The 22,112-nt window shown below is 34.8% G+C and overlaps 1 protein-coding gene across 1 annotated transcript in view; it reads left to right on the top strand.

Moving 5' to 3' along the window:
* LOC116337920 (protein disks lost) overlaps positions 1-22,112 on the top strand; it is a 203,277-nt gene that overhangs the window by 171,500 nt on the left and 9,665 nt on the right. Inside the window, exon 2 of the mRNA XM_031762888.1 lies at positions 7,834-7,910. Coding sequence (XP_031618748.1) covers positions 7,834-7,910 — 77 coding nt within the window. The remainder of the gene's footprint in view (positions 1-7,833; positions 7,911-22,112) is intronic.

Here is a 22,112-nt window from a genome sequence, read left to right as displayed (position 1 = left end):
TATATCTATTTGATCATCATCATGGATTTCCTCTGTTTCCATTTGCACTGAAATGAATTAAAGTAGAAAGAATCACAGTGCACAGCATGGCACGGTACGACCATAGGTACAATGTAGTTGTAACACGATCTTGATTTGCAACTTGGTGTGTTAGTGTACGTGTGTGTATGTGCATCGGTGTGGGATTGAAAAGGAATTTATTTAAATTGCCGTTGGTGAAAAATGACAAAGAAAAGTTCATTGAAAAAGGTCAAAGTCGAAAAACCCGTTTTTACACCAAGAGCACTTCACTCCACCGCACGGTATTATTGTGGATAAGCCAAAGTATGCTGCGTACGTTTTCCACCATCTACTTTACTTTAGTGAAACTTTTAATTTCATTTAATGTTTTTACATTCAGTCCTAAAATAAGAGATACACACGCAACACTGGATTTAACAAGTACGCGATGCAGATATCAGAAAGAACTTCTGAACAAAGAAAAGCGAAAAATAATAAATGCATGTTTTAGCTGATTAAAATGATCAACTGGAGAGAAGGAGAGGGAGGGAGAAAGAAGGAGACGATGCATTCAAGTACATATACATACACACAAAAAATAACCATATCATGTAGCAATGGAAATCTCAAAACGACCAATGAGACGACCCACAACACTAACAAAGAGAAGAACTAAAAATTACCGCAAACAACGAACGAAATCAATGTGCTATTTTGCTGTTGCTGCACCTAAATATAACTTGCCCATTTCTTTTGTTTCAAATAATCAAATTATACTGTTAGTGCGCCGTTGTTCTCTTGAGCACTTTTTCACTTCACTTATTGCCTTCTTCTTTTTCCGATTTTTTTGTGCTGTGTGATTCTGACTTCAAGACGAAGAGAACAAAAAAAAATTATTCAAAAGGTCGTCGAGAACGTTGGAGTGTGAGTTGAAGTGAAAAGTGTAAAAATTTCAACAACGGGCGCGTAATTGTTCGCACAATGCAGTGCTATTACAATTTTCAAGCCAAAAAAAATTTTGTATTCTCATTTTTTGAAGAAGGCTTTTGTTTTCTTCTTTTTCGTTGCAATTTCATTTTTAAAATAAATTTATCATTATTAAAGTTGCTGTCAGAGGATAAAATACACTTCAGACCGTTTCAAAAATGTTTGGTTTTTGTAGCTCGTCGTACTGCAATGGTTATTTGGTATCCATGTTAACTTTCGGCATACGATTTAATGTCCGGTATAATGGATTGTGAAGGCTTTTCGCATGTAACTGGGGCTGACCAATGCGGCATTTACATACATTCAGTCTATGGAAATTTTCGTCGTCATGAATTTTCATCAGTCTATGTATTTCGGATGGATATCCATCCGAGATATTTTAGATTATCTGGATATTCAACGCAACTGCACAGCGCCACAGCTGTGTGCGTCGCAAATAGAATCTACGGTATGTCGCGACGTATATGTGTATCAAGTGCCACACGTACACAGTCACACTGTGTCTGTATTTTACGTGTAGCGACATACCATAGATTATATGTGTGACGTACATAGCTCAGGCTCTGTGCAGTTGCCTTAAATATCCAGATATTCTAAAATATCTCGGGTGGATATCCATCCGAAATACATAGACTGCATACATTGTTCCTTGAATTTTATGTGTGTCTATATGTGTGTTTTGCATGCAATTCACCAAAAATCATAATAACATGCCCGAGAATGCGATAGGTCCATTCATGGAGACTTTTGACACCGGGTGGATGAACGAAATGTTGCATTGATTTCATTTTGATGTGCATTTTGTTCAGTTGTTCACCTGAATACATTTAAATAATGTAACCTCATCAAAAATGTACACAAACATACCAGCAGACACAAAATTCAAAAATATGCAAGCACAATTCAATGAAATGCAGTGTTTTCTGGTTTTTGGCCGATTCGTTATACGAACCATTACGAAGGAGCATGATATAAGTTCGTGTTATGCTACATACTATGTGTTTGAATCAATGCAGAGGTATTTCTCACAATTTCTATCTCTCTGCATGCACACTCGCACAAATGCTGGCATTGTTCCAGTGTACACTTTATTCTGATTCGGGTGCAACCGATTGCGAACGTTGTAGAGAGATAGAGAGAAGTCAAGGTTATTGCTGGTTAAAATATTTTGACCCGTACATTGTTTAGGCCGTTTAGCCTCATCGCGCGCATAATATCAAGCGAAGTTAGTTATTGCATACAACACATTTTGCCTGTCTGTATAGTAATAATCCATTCTCCGTCCGTTCCATCTTCGTTTCTCATTGGATCGTTATTTCGTGATTGCAGCATTCATGTACGATGTGAGACATCTTCGCGTCATTTCGTTTCCTTTTCATTTCCATCGCGATTCCTTGTTAGTATTTTCATTGGCCTTTCCGTCGCCGTTTCCTCTCGTTTGCTGTCTGTCTTCTTTTTTCATTTATTCATTCTTTCTTTTTCTCGTTGTCGGTGCCGATGTAATGGTTTCGCTTAAACGCTAAAATGAACACTGATTGCTGTTATTATATAGTTATTGTTGATGTAAATGTAATGCGTGCGGTTTTTACTTTCGATTCGTTTCGTAAATACGCGATGCATTCAAAATATTCTTTTCGTTACATTTGTCGAGCAATCAATTGATTCTCTCTTGTTTGCTGTTTGTGTTATTTTGTTGATATTTCGAAGTTCTTTCGTTTTGTTTGTACACTGGCTAGAATTGAATTCAGCATTTTATTTCCTTTCGTTTTATTTGAATTCTTGATGTCGCCGACGCCGCCACCGCCACAACTGTTGATGCACATTATTTTTTTGTTATTGTATGGTAGTTGTGTCTGTCGCTGTGTCTTTCTGTGAGTATTTGCTTTGTTGTGATGTTCATTGGCATCAGCGTCACTCCCATTGTTTCATTCGATTATTGGATAGAAATACAGAAAATTTATAACAAAATTGATGTGTAAACCATACAACAATACACCTACTTATCGGATTCACTTTTTTTAATGCCATTTGCTATCGTATTGCCAATTGAATTGAAAGTGCAACACAGACAGACAGTATTCACACCCAAACATTGTTAAATGCATGCCAATTTTCCTTTTTCCCATTTCACACTTTGGCATGAGGCGAACGAATGAACGAGCAAAGGCAAAAGAGAAAGATAGAGAACGGGCAATCGAATGAGTGCATGTCGATGCCATATTCGAGATATTTCTTCTGCCGTTGTGTGTGTATTGCTTTATTTATGTGCATTTCGTTCGGTGCATCAGCATTTTAGTTCGATATGCGTAAACATATTACCGCAGACTGCATCAAGCCATGACGCTTTGGAATGAGATTTATTTGCTAGATATAACATTCGAAACGAACCGGCTCCTGACTCTTTTATCCCATTTCCAATATATACAATATACCCATTTGCTTATTCAATGGTATTTGCAACAACATGCAAAATCAATTCCCCTTATAATTTCTGTTCTCGGTTTTCATTCTTTTCGTTCGGCACGTTTGGTATGCAATTTAACTTTAACTCTCTATCGCTCTCACTCACTTTTTTCTTTCTCTCTTTCCGTCTCTCGGCAAATGTTTAAACATATACAAATTGTTTGCATTGCCGCAAAATTCCTTTTTAGTTTACTAAGACGCATTGAATGCAGCTCTGTGTTTTATGTGTGATGCAAGTGTATATTACATACTATTGTATTTTGTGAGTCGTTGAGAGTTCACAACTCTGGCAAAGTTCTTTGACTTTCGAAATATTTGCATGAGATCTTCAAATAATTCATTTTACAACGCGGCAGTCGGAAATGAATTGAAGTTCTCGTAAGCGGCAACAACAACAGCAAACATAACAACACAGTAATTTAACCGAAATCACATTGGCCAAAGAGGTAATAAAACAAACACAATGTGTATAAAATGTATGCAATGCATCGTGACACTTTAAAAGTTCAAAAGATTTGTCTGTTTATTTTGTTTATCCCAATGAATGACATTCATCAGTTTTACGATCGGTGTGAACAGTGAACACACACACACAGGCACAATTGGTACACGTGCACAAGTGATTTTCAAATAGAACATTTTTCGCACAAATAATATTTAAACGCAAGTCACACGTGTGACGAAAGTATAACAAAACTGTTCATTTGATTGCACAACACGAGATTCTTAACATCTTTCCATATGGCTTATTATATGAGACACATTTTATTTTATGAAAATTGTATATTCCATGGAATTTGCGTGTTTTACCTTTGATTTGTTCATTCATTCATTCATTCATTCGACAGCAAGAGTTACGAATGCTGTGTGGTCTTTTACATTTCATCTATGCTGTAAAAATGTTAACGGTAAGCAGCAGCCGCTGCCGTTGAATGTTCACCGTTCTAATGTTTGAACGTGATGAAATGAAAAACAGAAGCCAACCATTCTATTTGACATAAAAAAAGAGAATATATGCGCCTTCCATAAAGTAAACGCACTGACTTCTAGCTTCCAGTCATTTGATATCAAAACGATATCTAAGTGATAGAGAGGCACAACGAATAGACGAAATGAAATCAACATATGCAGAAAATCGGATGAATGACATTCAAATCAAAACGTTTGTATAAGAATGTGGAATGGCATGTTGCTATTTATTTGACTTTGTTCATCGTATATGTATATGCGAACCGTGCTCATGCTAAAGACGAACGACTTTAACTGTGTGCCAATGGTGACAGATAAGAAGAATTTATGTGACACACATAAAGCTTATATCCTTCAATCAATCTTTTAAGCATAAATTCAAAAACAAAACGGAAAATGCATTTAACGAAAAATACTACGAAATGAGATGATGCTTTTATTTCATCATCTCATTTCTTTGGCATTTTTCGTTAAATGCTTTTCGATATGACAATTTATTTATTTTCATATCACTCGAATACAAGTGGATTTGACTTGTGCCAGAAATGATTTCAAATTTCAATACTATCATGGAAATATGTTTCGCACTAATTCGTTTTAAAAGAATGGCAAACTAAATTACGTAGTAAAACTAAGTTGAGCTTAAATGTCATTTATGCAATAATACTATCATTTCCGTTCGTTCATTCGCATAAATAATAGTAGGTTAAAGGAAATATAATTTTTAAGATGTCATAAACATAACGAATCGACCATCGCAAACTGAAAATGCAATATCCGCCATTCTCATTTCAAATTCTTCATCAACTATAATTTTGTTTGCGTGCGTGCCCGTGTGTATGTGAAGACGAAAACAACAAAAAAAAAACTAATCATTTTATGCTTTTTTAGTTTTATTTTCATTTTGCTATTGCGATCCAAACAGAAGACCAACGAAAAATCGTTCAGAGCGGAAGAGCAGAAAAAAAATACACAACGAAAATTTTCAAATTAAAAGTATTAAAATCTGGGTTATACTTTATGTTTTTGACGTGACAACAAGTTGTTGTTGAATGTTCACTTCGCAAAAGTTTAATTTAATTATAAGAGCTCAAACATTGCAAAACCCATTGTTGTTGCTTCTATTGCTTCCACCATTTCGAATATATTTCATGTATTTTTATAACCATCCGGTTGTATAAACAACAAGACAAATACCAACCGAACTGAATATATGCTGGTATTCGCGCACACAACAATTTTTCGGTAGATGCGAAGTTTGGCAAATGAAAATACGTTAATGTCGAGTATTACACGAAAATTTAAAGTTTATTTACTTATATCCTTAAATTTTCTACTATACACATTCAACAAAGTAACTATTTATTAGGATTGTAAAACATTGTTCATTGCTGAATGTGTATGCTCAACTTCAATAAAATCTAGTACACTTGACGGTTCGCCTTCATTTGAAATATATTGCAAATAATTTTGGAAACAATCTGATCTTACTGGCATTGTGTATACAAATTTTGCGCTTTTATTGCTTGATTCCGTGTATGTTTATGCAGTTTGATGACAACGCTCTCTGCGTGCGTGTGCTTGTATACTTGTCTTATTAAACGAATTCCCTTACCCCATGAAATCTTCGCCCACGCTCTCTCTATCTATCTTTCACGCGCAAGAAAGGCGCACAAAATATGTGCTGTCAGTAAAATGCTCATTAAATAATACACAAATATGGTACTTTACATTTTCGACGAAACAAAAACAATTTCACTTCAACATTCACATGCTCATCCGTCTATTGCCTGCTGTTGTTGTTGCTGTTGTCGACGTCGCTATGTGTATGAATGAAACAATTATCGTAAGCACGCACATTGTGTGAATGGTTACGCAAATTAATCACGTATACATGAAGCAGCTCTTTTGCACCCACTATGATTTATCCAGCCGGTGTATATTTGTATGAGATTGGAGACTTTTTTTTGCGAATCTCGCTAATGAGCGCCATCTGATTTTAGTGTGAATTAGATGCAAAAACTGAATTTAATTCTGTAGCATTGAAATGAAAAAGTGAAAAAACAACAACAATAGCACGGCCACACAGAGCTGTACATCTATGCGTGCTGATGCATACATACACATATACGCTTTCTTCATTCTTTCATTCCATTGCTATACGTATCTCACTGGTCAACAGATCTATGTAGCCATGTTACTGTTGTTGTTTTTTTTCTCTTTTTCGATTCAATTCATTGTAACTAAATTGAGTTCAACTATGGAATACAAGATGGCACAGATGAGGGGAATTCGCATTTTGTCTCTTCATAGGCTTAGCCGGTTGGATTTATCCTTCTTATTTCTTCCACGGTGGAAAGTGAAAATATATAAATGCGAATGTGCTTTTTCGGCATTTAATAATTCAAATGCTTTTGCATGTAATCAATTTTTCAACTTGAAAAGATATAGATCTATATCAAGTAGGCGTATTTATAAACACACTTTGATTTGAATTGTATTTTCTCTACCGCATTATACAAAACCCGCACCTTTTTCTCTTTCACCGAACTCAAAACTTTTGCATTGCGGCTGTGTTCGTTTGTACCACCGTTAAAAGCATGAAATTATAAAAAAAAAGAGTTTAACATGAATTGAATGTGTCGAAAAAACATTGGCACATCTATGCACTGAAATAAATGAAAAAGAAACAACTTTTTACTGTGTAAATATTTTCAAATATATGAAATTAACAAAACAAATTTGTGTATGTTTCCAACTAAAAATCGAATTTTGTTAAGCAGAGCCTTAAATGACGAATACAGAGATTGGAGATACATGTTTTCTGGGACATTGTAACATGGTATTTATGTGTCACTTACGATTGATTGTTGTTGCATGAATGAAATTATTTCAATTTCGAATAAGGTGATCGATCATTATTGAGAGAGATGTGACAGCTTTGATACGATAAACATTTGAAAATTGTTTTCTTATGCACACCAAACTACAGGCAATTTTCGTCAACCGATGTTTTTATATCGCTTGTATTCGGCACAGGTGCCAATTTGCACTAATACATTTGAGAGAGAGGGAGTTACATTATGAATGCTTTTTTTTGTTCATCGTTTCTTTTGTCACGCTGAACATATTCAATGAAAAGTATATTGATTGTAAGAAATAAACACTCCTTTTTAAATGACAAGCCCATTTGGATCACTAAGGATGTCTGACAATAACATTCAATCAAGAACACAAAACGAATATACTTTTTTATAATCCAAACGAGTTTATTTTAATTTTTTTTTTTCGTTAATACCACGAAATTTAATCGCTTCAGTTGAGTATTCTTTTCACGAGGACACCAATAAATATGAAAATATTCCAAACAAAACTCTACTTTAAGCAATTTCACCGGTTCTTTCTCTTTCACAGAATGAAGAGGAGACAAAATGCAGCATTGAAGAATTTGCCGTGTATTTCCTGAATTTCATTCGCAATCAAACTGAAGAGTAAGTATCTTTTTTTCGTATATATTATGTTGTTTTACGAGATGATACATTTTTTGTGAGGTAAGAGATGTGTGTTTGGTTAGAGCTCAAACATGAAATCGTCACAGAAAAAAGCGCTTGTTTTTATGTTAATTGGAACAAAGGTAAAAGCATATAAATATTCTTTTCAACAAATCTTTTTTTTTTCGAAGAGTATGGAATTGCATGTGAAACACAACATAACGTCAGTCAAATTTGCGCATTTTTAACGAAAGGATCGAATGTAATGAAAAATGTAAATAAAACCAGAGCGAAAAAAGAGGATTTACTCGAAAATAAAGCACCATAAATAGAGGTAGAACAGAAGAATAATAAAAGAATCTGTTGAACTAGCGAAACATTCGTGAATCTGTGGTCTTGTCTCTGTCTGTGTTGGCATAGTCTTTCACGTTTCAATTATAATGGTTTTGTGTGTTGGTTTTGATGCTTGCAGCACTCACAACACAACTTGCTTCATAATTTGCTAGCTATGTTATTGTTTTGTTTCACGTCCGTAATTGTTCTAGACATCTTTTCGTGCTGTTGTTTCTTTTTATTTTTTTTCCACATTCAGCTGAATAACATCGATCCATCGCTGGTTTGTGTATGACAATGACTTTATTTTCCCTTGGGCAAAATTTATGACATTTTTGCTCAGTTTTTTTTTGTTTGTAACACACAATCCATGCAGAGGATGAGATAGAGAGTGATAGATAGACGTTGAGATTGAGAGAGAGAGAAAAACAGGAGTATGCGATCCACATAAAAAAATGAAGTGGCCACGAATAAAAAATACGAAATTTTATTCATGTAATGGATTACTATTTAAACTCGTTGTGTCTCCATGGTATATATTCTAGTAGATAGGAAGCTAGCAGAAGGAAAAAAATGAGGGAAAGTTTAACAACTGCATCTTTCAACTGACGTGACCTCGGCCCGTCGGTTGTCATCGTTTTATTTTTGCAATATTTTTTACATTTGTTGCAACTATAATAACATATTTTTTTTTCTAAAGAAAACATTTAAAATTTGCATCTTTTTATTTGTTAAATTTTGTCAGTTGGAAAAAAATAGATTAAGAAATAAAAGGAAAATTTTCGGTTAATTTCATTCACTTCATCAACATAACATCATCATTATGATTGTTGTTGAATTTTTTTGTAAAGTTTTCCTAATGAAAAAGTTCGTTACGTTTTCGCTTCACCCTCCCATTAAAATGTTTGATTATTGTTCAACAGAGCATCAAAAATATTTCTTCACTATGAAAACTGTGTAAAAGGCTTGAAAATAAACAATAAAACAATTTCCGCTTATTTACTCTGACCGTTCAAATGTGCTTTCAACGTTCATTTCCTGTCACGATAGACGTTTCATACACACTCATACACGAACACCACATAAACACACACACATCGTAGCGCGTACAGTTCAAAATCCGCTTCTATAGCATTCCCTTGCGTTCTTCCAAAAGTGCTGAGTGTGATGTACAGTTCGTAAACCATGGTAAGCGGCTTAGGGCTCTTTCTCGTTTCGCCCAACGATTTCGAATGGAATGGCAAATTCCATTCCGGAAATCGAGTGCCATCGTTTGTCGAGAGAGAAAATCCTTTGACATTATTTTATTATTAATATATTAATCACCTGCAAATGCAAACGTTTGTATTTGTAGGGGCCCGTTTATTACGCAATATTTCCCATATCATGGCCATATATCAAACGATTCAACGCTATAAATATCAATGATAGATATTTGTTTGACATTAATGATCGTAATCCATTCTATGGTCCTTCATCTTATGCTCTCTGTCTTTTTCGCATGCCTTTCCATCTATATATTTCCAACCCGTGCGCTTTCCATCGTTTAGTTTGTTTTTTGACTCATACACACACAAATGAAATTGCTCAACAATTATTTTGTACATGTACCGTGTCGCACATATTCATTTATTCAACCAGAAAAGAAGCTTTTTGCCAAACGCTCCGCGGAAATCAGCCATGAGATGTGTAAATTTTTAAATGAGTCTGTTGACAGGATGTGCGCGTGATAAATTTATTGCGATTTTGTGTTGTCGGTTTTTTTGCTCTATGGTTTTCTCTCTTGCTATGTTTCTTATTTTTTGTATCCTTTATATTCTTTGCAGCCACTGAAAAAGCAAAGAACATTGTCATCATTGCCATTTGTCGTGATGCTTTCATTGCTTGTTCACGTTCTTCTTAGCCAGTGCTTTTTTTACATCTTCTTCTTCTTCTTTTTCGTTGTGTGCTGTGTGTGTGTCGGTATTCACTCTTCGTTTCGTTGTCGCTGTGTCGACGTTATTGTCTAGTATTCAGTCTGCATTCCATTTAAATTTATTGGTCCTGACGATGCAAAAAGGCATCCTTAATTCATGCTAGCTTATTCGACACAAAGCCTCGAACTGAATTTTTGATGTATTCGTACACCTACAACCAAAATAACATATACCAGTCAGGCATTCCATCTCACACTCACACATAGTCACCGGCCGATGATAAGACACATCGAGAGAAAATTAAGCCGAAAAAAAAACATATATACAACAAAACCTACAAATGGAAATGAAAACAATCACGAAAACCAAAACAGCACGCACTATAACGCAATTATATTCATATCGTATGCCAATATCATTTCTTACCTGGGTGGCTTGCTGAGTGTTGTTCGTTTTTTTTTGTATTCAGTTGTTTAGATACATATTTTTTGGAGGGCTTTTTGCATGAATGAATATGATGACTATGCGGCCTTTGATATCAAAGACTCATTGCTAAAGAGACTCAATGCGAACGAGACAAAATGTTGCATGCCATAAATTAACAGCTAGACTGCTCCTTTTTCACATCTCGTTTTTGTTTTTCTCTCTCTATCACTTTTTCCGTTGACTGTTTTTTTTTTTGTTGGAAAATTCGTACATCAGTCTTAATGACATTCGTTCGAGTACAGAGTAAATTAGAAATAAATAATCAAAAATGTTGCAGCACCAAATCGGCGTATGAAGAAAAGCACAAGCACATAAATAAATTTCGAGTGTGTTACATAAAGAGCACAAGACGACAGACAAATCACGTAGACGTTCGTATTGCTACCGCGTGTCAACGATAATCGCAATAATTTATGGCTAATGTCGAAAAAGAAGAAGATGAACAGAGGAAAAAAAAATGTTGTTCAAATGATAAAGGCAGCACGAGAAATATGAAGTCGGAGCCGTGTGAGAATCATTTTATCCTGCTATCCGGACAAGCACGTCGATGATAGAGAACACGCAGCGATTAGAAAATAGATCATCGTCGTTTTGTGGGATGGCAACGAAAATTCAGCTAAAGGCGCTATATTTTTTTTCCTCTTCTCCATTATTATTAGACATAAAATGTGATGAGATAATTCAATTCGAGGTTTCAGGCGAACAACTTGTTTGAATGGTGTTTGTTGCTTGAATGAAGTGGCATGATTATGCAAATATGTATGTGTGTATGCAGAAGAATAGAATAAAAATGGATGAATGCAAATCGGTTATGTAGCCTTGTTATTCTACTCTCAAGCGTTAAAATTGATAATCTGCACAAAAAAAGGAGTACTGAATTAGCCACGCATGACACAAAGCCATGTTTCTTTTGCGCCTTTTTTTGTGCCCTACTGTCATTCAATTTAAATATGCATGTCTCCATAATTTGATTTAATCCGCATTTTAATGTGCTTATGAAAGTTGCTTTTTCCCATATAACATTTCCCGCTGTTTTCCTATACACAAATACTCGTTCGCGTTTTTCGCATGTGTCATGTGTGTGTGTGTGTCTATGTGTGTTTGACATTATTATGCATACGTTTTGAATGCATTAATTTCTCAGCTTTTCGAGAATTTTATTAGATGCAGATAAATGTTTCGACACGGCTTTCATATCTATCGTTTCGCTCATATATGATATGTACACGCGTCATTTTCATTTCGTTTTCGATCCATGTATATAGGCAAACATAAGCCACGCAGTGCCGTTAAAGCGCATAGATTATAACAACATAAATGTTAAAATTGCGTTAGTTAATGTGTATGTGGTTTGAAGAGGCAACGCGGTATTAGTTAAAAATTCATATGAAGTGATAAAATGAAATCCGTTTTTTATTATTATCATTCAATGGTTATGTGTATACACATAGAAACCCCATCCCTTGTGTGTTTGCATATTATAATTACCAAAAATATTCAGCAAGTGTTGGTACAAAGTATATTTAATGTGCTCCTTGTTTACATATATAAAATAGGAGCATTCTTCTGAATTTTCGAATTTAATACATCATGGTATCTTATGGCCCATTGAAAATTGTCGACAACAAAAAACAATTATGATTTGAACAAAATTTAGCGGCAAAACGAAAGATGAATATATTAAGTATATTAAATACACAAGAAAAGAAAAAAAAAACATTCGAAACGATTTATGCTTCTTTTGTATAACATAGACAGTTTGGTACGATGTTGTGCTTTAACCAAGCCCGAGTGAGCGGCGTACAGGTGGCAAACGAATACACACCCCACCAGCAATACCGTAGCGCGTTAACTTTGTAATTTTTATTCATTGCGAATGAAATAACAACCTTGTTTTCACATAAAGTACACAGTTGAGAGTTGCATGTTATCTTCATTTCGTTCCCCATCTTCGTTTTTCTTTGGAACGATGTTGATTTTTCGAAAGCTTATATATTACGTACAATCGGAAAACCTTAATACACCCGTAAATAGAACATCCATTCAACACTCATAATTTTTATAATATGAATTTTCACAGTCGCATCAACTGCGTAAGTCATTTTATCATCGTTTCGGTGTGTCTGTCGTGCGCTTCGCTTGATGCCAAATTGAAAATGCTACCTTTCCATCGCATGCATTACACACACATATACAAACTTTCGTTTTCCTTTTTTTCTCTACGTGCACACAGCAGATGCACACATATTGCCTTATTAATCCTTTCGCGATGCGAATATCCTCATTTTTTTCACATTTAACAAAGCTTATATGGATACAATGTGCACTTTTTTTCGCTTTCTCTCACTCTTTCGCATTATTGTAGAAAATAAATTTAATTACACGCTTCGCACACAATAAAGACTGACGGAAAATCATCATCGTCATCAAAACGAGGATAATCAACAGAAGCAAAACAAAACGTGCAAATAATAAAAGAAGAAGAGCAGACTACTCTTGAGAACACCCACAAAATATTTGGTTAAATTTTGATTAAAAGCGGCTTATTTTGAAATTAATTTAACGAATGCGGTATTTTCACCACATATCGTTCAAAATTGAAACAGTTGCTAAGATACCGTTTGTAAATATAATTTATTGATTCGTCTTCAGAGAAATCAATTTTATTTTTAGACAATACACCTAAAATCTTGTAAGCCTATTAGTCGTTGAATTCAATATTTATACGTCGCGTTAAATTCAACCAAAATATTTTCATCAGTAAGTAAGAAAACTCAACCTCAACACAGGTTGCGAAGCAACGAGCGAAAGAATTGGTGAAAAATTTCACTACCGCGAGAAAAGACAGAAGACTAGAAGAAAAAAAGAGGGTGAGAGAAGAGAGAAAGAGCTGTGTTAACAAGTTGAACGGCACTCAACGAATATCAAATATTGTGTTCGCACATAACGAGTATTTGATATTTAAATTTTGTATGTGTGTTTGTGTATGAGTAAGGAAGGCGTGTATACTTTAATTTGATTTGTTGAATTTCCACAATTAAAGCGTTCATCCAATTTGGAGAGTGAAAACTGAGTTTTTAGCTATAAAATTTTTTTATCGTTATTTTCTTTTTCATACAATGTGTTTTTTTTACTCAATTTTATGCGGCCAACTATTTCTGCACACGAAACTTTTGCACATAAATAAGGCAATGAAAATGTGAATATATGTATGACTCCTTTCACAAACAAATACATCCAATTCTGGTTTCATAAATCGTACTTTATGCAAAGTTTAATTACACTAGAACAATTTCCTACATTTCTCTCATCCACGTGGATTTTTTTTGCACTTGGTTTCTGGCTTTATGTAATACACGTATATACACTTTTTTTTATATCCATTTGTTTTACTTTCTGTCTTTGCGTTTGCATATCTGTCTCTCGGGACAGAGAGTGAGAGAGAAAATTCAGGCGAAACGAACCGAAGAAAGAATGAATAATAAAATTATGTGTTCGGCTATGAGATTATTAGAGAAAATTAAACCAATTAGAAAATGGGAACGAACAACTTCGAAGTTTTTAGAAATATGAGAAAAAGAAAACGAGAATGACAACAAACGAACGAAAAGTGGTAAAATTATTGTTATAAATTTTAAAATGTAAATTTTTCCATCAAACACTTCGAAGTTAGCGAAATGAATGAATATTTGAGCATGTTTGAATAGAAATCATCATCATTTGTGTTTGTCATGGACTCATGGTTGAATTCTAACTGAAATTGTGACACGCTTATCTTATGCTTCGGAATGGCAAACAAACATCTCTCTTGCTCTCACTCTCTATCTTTGTAACATGACGTTAATCTTGACAGTGTTTTTATACTTGTTTGCAAATCAAAACCGATAAAATCCACAATGTTGAGCTGAGCGTCCAGGAAAATTATTTATCGAAACCGGCAAGAAGAGACTCATTTCACATTTTGTCTATAATGGACTAGTAGAGATGAATAATAAATTTTGATTGAGCATACATATTTTGCAAATTGGACATTATGCGATTGCTATTTGGAAATATGTATCTAATTTAAAGTTTAAAATATAGAAAATCTTTGTCAGCTGCGCTCAAGTTCTGGTAGAAGAAATAAGCGTGGCCGCGTAAAACAATATTGGATAACTTAATGGTCTAGCTTTAAAAGTTTAATTTGTGTCGCAGATTTGTTTGAATTACAACTTTCGAAGTCGAATTGTGTCACCCAAAAAGTTGACGGAACAAATCAAATTGTGTGCTATATAACACAACGCGCGCGAAAATACACAAACACACACACACACATACACAAGCATACAACTTGTACAAGTTCACAGGCAAACATACCGTACCAAGATCGGTGATAGAAAACTAGATTTATACAATATCAACAAGAAGATGTTATGCACATCGCTTGCGCGTTTACAGTAATTGTAGCAAAACTCGATATTATTATGTTTGGCGAAGAAGTGATGACGAGAGATTGCTGTGAAGGGATTTGATTTTGGTGTATTTGTATGTGCTTGTTGAATTTGTTTGTTGTCACTACGTTTTGTTGTCTGTTTGCGAAATTTATTAATTGCTTTATTTGCATGTATGTCTGCATGTGTGTTGTTCTTAAAATTGCGTAAACATGTTCAATATTTAATCATGTCTGAGTCGTGAAGCAATGCAAAGTGATCGATATACATGCTCTCAAATATCTATATATGGCTATAATGTAAAGACAATGGTAATAACAACAACAACCACACAACCACCACCACCTCCACAATAACAACAACAAAATGCCATATTCTCGATGGCATCATACTCTTTATACCAAATAGATTGTGGATTATATATTTATTCATATCGTTAGATACACATGTAATAATTCAGTTGTGGGATACGTTCATATAGAGTTAAAATTCATCGTACGGCATACAGTGAACATATAGTTTGCCAGTTCGCCCAGTTCTCGTCATGGTTGCAAAGTCATTTTTTATAAATTTATTAAGAGCAGCCAACATATTGGTTATGAAGTGACTAATAAGCTCTAAGAGAAAGCCATATATTCACTGCTGCTTCTATTTCGGTTTTAGATTTTAATGCATTCACATCCCAGGCGAAAGCGAACCATTTCACTAAAATACGATGCCGATGTGACTGTGTGTGTGCGAGAATACGAGAAAGAGAGAGAGAGAGAGTCGAGTGCTAGACATTATTAGTCTGGGGTTATGATTTTGCGGACGCATTTCAAAGCATATAATACTAGCAGTGAATTTCGTGTGTTCAGGTGGCTCTGAAACCGTCGGGAATTAGTTTGATAAATAATTTTCAAGAAATGTGCCATACTTCGTAATGTATTGCTAAAAGGGTTTTTTTCTCTTCATCTGAGAGATATTCTCTCGTTAACTGTTCTACCGTCATGATATGAAACATAGCCATCGTGGCTGCTTAAGTTCATTCATTTTAGCTTCGAATACTTTGCAATAAAAATAGACGATAGAAAAGAGAAAGGAGAGAGAAAGAGAGAAAGACAGAGAAACTGAAGATTTGTCATGGATGGATTTTTCATAAAAGCAACTTGTGAGTGTTTTTGTGCGATCATAATTTCTATGAAGAGAGAAATTCCATAACAAAAACAAAGTAAATTTTATAACTCTTTGGCATGCTCACACACACACACACACAGAGAGAGAGAGAGAGAGAGAGAGAGAGAGAGAGAGAGAGAGAGAGAGAAAGAGAAGAGTTAATATTGTCGATGCCAAAACTTAAAATATGTTTCTGGAGCACATTAATTTTCAATTTAAAGTGGATTTTCCATCGAAATCCAATTCGTATTTGATATGCTTTTCGTAGTATTCTCTCTCGCTCGCTCTCATTCTCCTCGTTTACAGGTGAAGGTTTCCACAACGACGACGATTTATATTTTAAATAAAAATGTGTACGTAAAAAGTCAAACAAGCCTTGAAAGCTCATTTGTGAAATGAAATACTGGGTGAATTAGTGCCGACGTGCTCAGTATGATTTCAAAATACCGCATCTCTATTGTTTATTCAGGCGAAAGAAAAGCGTCAAGTAATTTTTATAAAGCACGAAACATTTTCACAAAAGTCAATTGCAAAACATTTCCATTGCATACGATCATAAAAGTAAATGGAAATGGTATAGTTCATGAAACTGACCGAATTGTCATATTACATACACCCACGTTTTTCGAAGGCGTCAACTGTATGTTAGCATCCCCAGATAATTACCGATTCGAATATCATTCAAAGTCACAGCAGAAAAACCATTTTTAGATGGAGATTCCACTCAATAAAATCCCAAACGTGCATAGAACGCGCTACTGTCATCAAATATATACTATTATTGAGGTTTTTTATTTAATAATTTGTGCTAGTGCGCTGTCTTTCTCTACATACTTGCATCCATACACTTTCCATCAAATTCGTCATCACATCATGATGCACATAAATTATTCATGCGAATGTTACAGACGAGTAATTGTTAGGAAATTTTTTTTTATAGTACTTTCTATCTATCTCTTCGACATTTCGGACATTTCAATTCGAAATTGCGCATCTTCCATTTGACGATTGCAATTAAACTGTGAAAATCCATTTACATTACGATACATTTATACCCTTGGCGAATGGTAGACACATTTTTTCAGTCTTTCTCTACTTTTCTCGCTCAAAATCATCATCATATTCAATGTAGTGCCTTGCAATTGGAACAAGACAAAAACCAATCGTTACTTTAAATTAACAGCATGGAACAACTTTACAACGTCGTTATGAATTATTTCTTTTTTGTCCATGACACAAACTCGGCGTGCGCGCAATTGCCCGGCTTCTTTTTCCACATGAAATAAATTATGCAATGGTATTTGCAATTCACACAACTTATCCTTGTCGCAAAAGTTGCAAAATGTCCCAATGGACATATCACATGAATGCGTCTCGGCTTGTGTGTTTCTGTTCTGTTTGCACAGCAATTCGATTCAGATGAGTGTGTGTGTGTGTAAATATCCTTGTTACCTTTTATTTCGGGTGAAAAATTGAATCATGAATGCGTGTTACGAAATTCAATCAATAAAAAGCAAAACGAAAGCCAGCAACAAAAATGGGTATAAACCTTGTGGTCGCGGTCTTCTGATTTTATTTGCAAACAGTTTTGTATGGTGATTGTATGTGCGTGTGTGTGAAATGCGCGGATTGTAATAATTTTTTAAAACAATTATCTCTTCGATCGAAATCAATTAAAATCCATATTTGCCGCTCACGTATATACACATTATATCAAATTCATTATGCAAGCTAAGCCGTTTTTTTATCATCGCCGCCAAAGCCACAGGCCAACAAAAATAACAACTGCTTTTTCAGTTTCCTTCTCTCCCAGTCTCCATATTATGTCCTTTGCATCGGAAAATTTCGATACAATGTAGAAAATAATTTTGAATTCATAAATCTCGCGAATGCCATTGTATATGCGAGTGAGGCGGGTTATTTACAGCACAATTTGTTGCGATTGATTAAACAACTGAATAAAATATAAGAACCATGACACACACAGAGATAGAGAGATACAGAGAGGGTGTGAGCGGTGAGAAATGACATTGTTCTGGAAAAAAATAATGGAAATGATTTTTTAATGAAATCGATCAGTGATGTAATTGAATTTGTAATTCAATGACCGTTGGCTCGATTTTATTATTGCACAGACACGATATTGTAACGTGTGCTTAAAATAGCAGCATTGGGACGCATCAACGGCCAAACAAATTTACACAAAATGCCAACAATAAAACGAGATAAAAGCAGAGAGAAGAATCGATGGCATTAATTTAATGAAGAAGCACCAAATGACACTGCTTGACGTATAAAATCATGAGTACATAGTGCAAACATGAATTTCAGATGCAATCGACTGCTTTCTTTACACAGCGTCAAATCATCATGCTGAGACGAGTGTTGAGTATCCTTCGATAGGGCAATGAGGGAAAAAAATGCCATTGAAAGAACCATCTCTCTGTGTGTCGTCCAACAAGAACAGCAAGGCGTTGCTGCTATGATGACTTTTGTATCGTTTATTCGATGAGTTGAACATTAAAGCATCATGCATACTATGTTGTCTGCAAAAACTTAAAGCCCGTTGCTGTTATTGCACGAACTACATTTTATGCGCTTAACAAAAACCATTTAAAATTGATACCCACAACGATTAATTGAAATACTCGGTATATCATGCTGTAAATTCGATCATAAATTGAACAAGATTCACAAAGTCTTGTGAGCATCAAAATGAAATGAATGTCAAAAATAATATTCGCTCACATTTTGTGGGTAAACATGAATTTCACAATCAATTTTCATTTGAAAAAATTCTCTGAAAATATTCGGCAGTACTTGAATTGAAGAAAGAAAATCTGACGAGCCAAATATGTGTGTGTGTATTTGGGACTGTTTAACCTGAGCTGTTGGTTATGGTTGACGGTCTACACTCCGGAATAAATAAACTTTGCTAATTGAGTGTGTTGATAATACGGTGATATGTACCACCGTCTGGTCTCACAACAGATGCCTCATGCCAATGTCGTAGCCATTATGCCACAATTTGCCTTGTGCACGTTTAGGTCCGTTGAAATTCCAGCCAATGGCAATTTGCACTCACATTTTATATCTGTTATTCTCCTAATCTGAGCCAACACACACATCGTTTGGAATTGCGTTTTTGCTGCCGATGTGCTTGACGGTGTTAAACATATTTATGTACTCTGAGTCCCGTATCACTGTGAACCATGCAAACTGTGTGTGCGATATCGAGTGTCTTCATTAACTAAATATGGTGTGTATTTATCTTCCCTCCTTCCCTCCCTCTCGCTTTCTGTTATTTTTCTTTTACTTTTCTTGATTTTCTTTTATTCTCCGATATATAAAAACTTTGGTATCGTTTTACGCCGAGTCTTAGATTTCATTATTAGGTTCGATATGCTTTCTCTGTTAGAAATTCTGTGCCATGCATACACATACATTGATTTTATTCATTCATACATTCATTCATTCACTTTGTTGGTTGCTCACACTTGGTCATACACACCACTTGATTTCGTCATTATCACTGCTTTTGCCGATATAATTCAGTGTGCTTGTTGTATTTTAGGTATGCATTGAATAAAGTAAGTTTGTTGCGGAACTGCCACTACCACTGTCTGATGAAGTTGCTTTCGCACGTTTTCCATTCCAATTTCAATATCGTTTGCACAAATCTATTGCATAGAGTTTCGAACGGTTCTTCACTTCATCTAAATTTTGGCATGGAAAGTATTTTGAAGCTCAGGCACACACACATACTCAGCTATTATGTGAATACATATTACATATTAACAAGTTTATAAGATATTCATGGAGACAACAATGTGAGCGATTCGATAAAAAACGAAACGAAAATGTACAGCACCTGATGTGCCAGCAGCTAGAAAAAAAACTTTCAACTTTTTGTGCGTTTTATTTGTCTTTTTCCCCAATTGTTCATCAGTTTTTTTTTCATTTCATCTCGGCAACCAAAAATGTCTATTACAGACACGAGAAAAATAAATAGAGAGACAGTTAGAGAGAAACAGACAGATCCAGAGAAAAGAAACCCATGCGACAGGTAAAGAGAAAGAAAAATAAAAACTCGAAAGAAATGACAAAACTTTGAAGAAGAAACAATTTCTTTCTCTTTTTTGTTTTCATTGGATTCGCATTGAAATGGAAATTATGTAATTCCAATGAAAATCGAAAATACCAACCGAAAAAAAAACTGGGACTGGCACGACGACAACAGCTACGACAACAGAGATTATATTTACATTTGCCACAAGGTGTTTGCGATAAACTGCAAGTGATGTCATGTGTCAAAGCGTGTATGTATATTGACAATGGCTGTAAATCATGGGCCACGAGAAATTCGCGCAACAAGAGATACGCACAATAAACCACCACCACGCTGTTTTCTCTTGTTGTTTGAGTTAAAGCTTCAGTAACTGAAGTTCAGTTATAAATTTATCGATAGAAAACTTCCATCGTAATTTTCATTGTCACGCATTATTATCTACCACATAATAAATCGTTGTTAACTGTATCAATTTGAAACAACACCATCTTTACACTTGCTTCACTAGTATATATTATATCTAATCGAACAATCGTTGGAGTTAATAGCTAAATGGTATTGTGATAGTTTTACGACAACATTGAGCACTGCGTGAACTTCATTATGTGTGTATATCAAAATATGCTGTGTTAATCACACTTGTTACTTGGTACCTCGATTAGAATCATAATGTGCACGCACCACCCGCGCACACCATCCGCTATTTATGAAAATCTTTTGTTTTCCAATATTCGAGTGTATCGATGTCAAAATTAATTTCCACAAAATCCGCACATAATCGATTTTAAATTGAATTTTGATTAATTTCCCATTAAACACGTGCAAATATTTTCATTGTATTAAATTTTCGATTAAAAAACAAGAGCATCCGATCAAAAACAAACCTTGCACACCAATAATAATGGAATCGGGTGCGCTTTTTTTCTCCACCGCCAAATTCTTGTCATCCAAATAATTATCTAAAGATGTAAAAAAAACGTCCGAAAAAATTAACAAAATGTTCATTGTTCATTCATCCCCGTGTTGTTTTCACTCTAAACACCCAAAAATTATCCCTCGCTTATTATCTTTGTGCATCTTTTTATTTTTGTTTTACAAAATAATCTTCCGTTCTTCTCTTTTCACGATGTCATTTTGCTCAAAGCGGAATTTCACCGTAGGCAAACATGACGCAAACGGAGAGAAAAAACGAAACAAAAAAAATTACTCATATTTAATTTAATTTGCGTTGGCCCGCAATAATTCATTTGGATGACCACAAAATAGACTTCATTGTTATCGCATTTGTTATGTGCACGCAAATTGAATACGGCGAATCTGGTGTGTTATGTTGTTTCAAAGCATTTAATCACTTCATAATTTCAAAATCATATTTGTGGCCTACGCATAACATTCGAAACATGTAAAATAAACACATAATTATATAGTGAGTGAGTAACCATTTTTTGGTCGAAACAAAAAGGAATGCGATGCTGAATATAAAAACACGTTGCCGTAATTATTCAGTCATCAGAATCGAAATGAAACAATGTGGAATTCATTGTATTTTTACTTGATGTGCGTTTGTTATTTTATGTGCGCGCTGTGCATACCATTTTGCTTCAGAAAAACCAATTCACTGTTCAAAACATCAAATTATCCTCGTTATAGCTTCGGTATTTGAAATAAAATATGCTTCCGGATTAAATATCATATTAATTTGCGAAAGCGAAACGCACGAGCACAAATACAAATAAGCGCTCATATTTTGTGCGCTGGATATTCAACTCTCTATCGCCGATAGCAAACCGAGAAATGAAGATGGTTAGTAAAC

This window comes from Contarinia nasturtii, unplaced genomic scaffold (assembly GCF_009176525.2).
Source record: "Contarinia nasturtii isolate CC-2019 unplaced genomic scaffold, AAFC_CNas_1.1 Cnas_scaffold_350, whole genome shotgun sequence".
Classification (NCBI taxonomy): domain Eukaryota; kingdom Metazoa; phylum Arthropoda; class Insecta; order Diptera; family Cecidomyiidae; genus Contarinia; species Contarinia nasturtii.
This window is presented reverse-complemented; position numbering and strand designations above follow the sequence as displayed.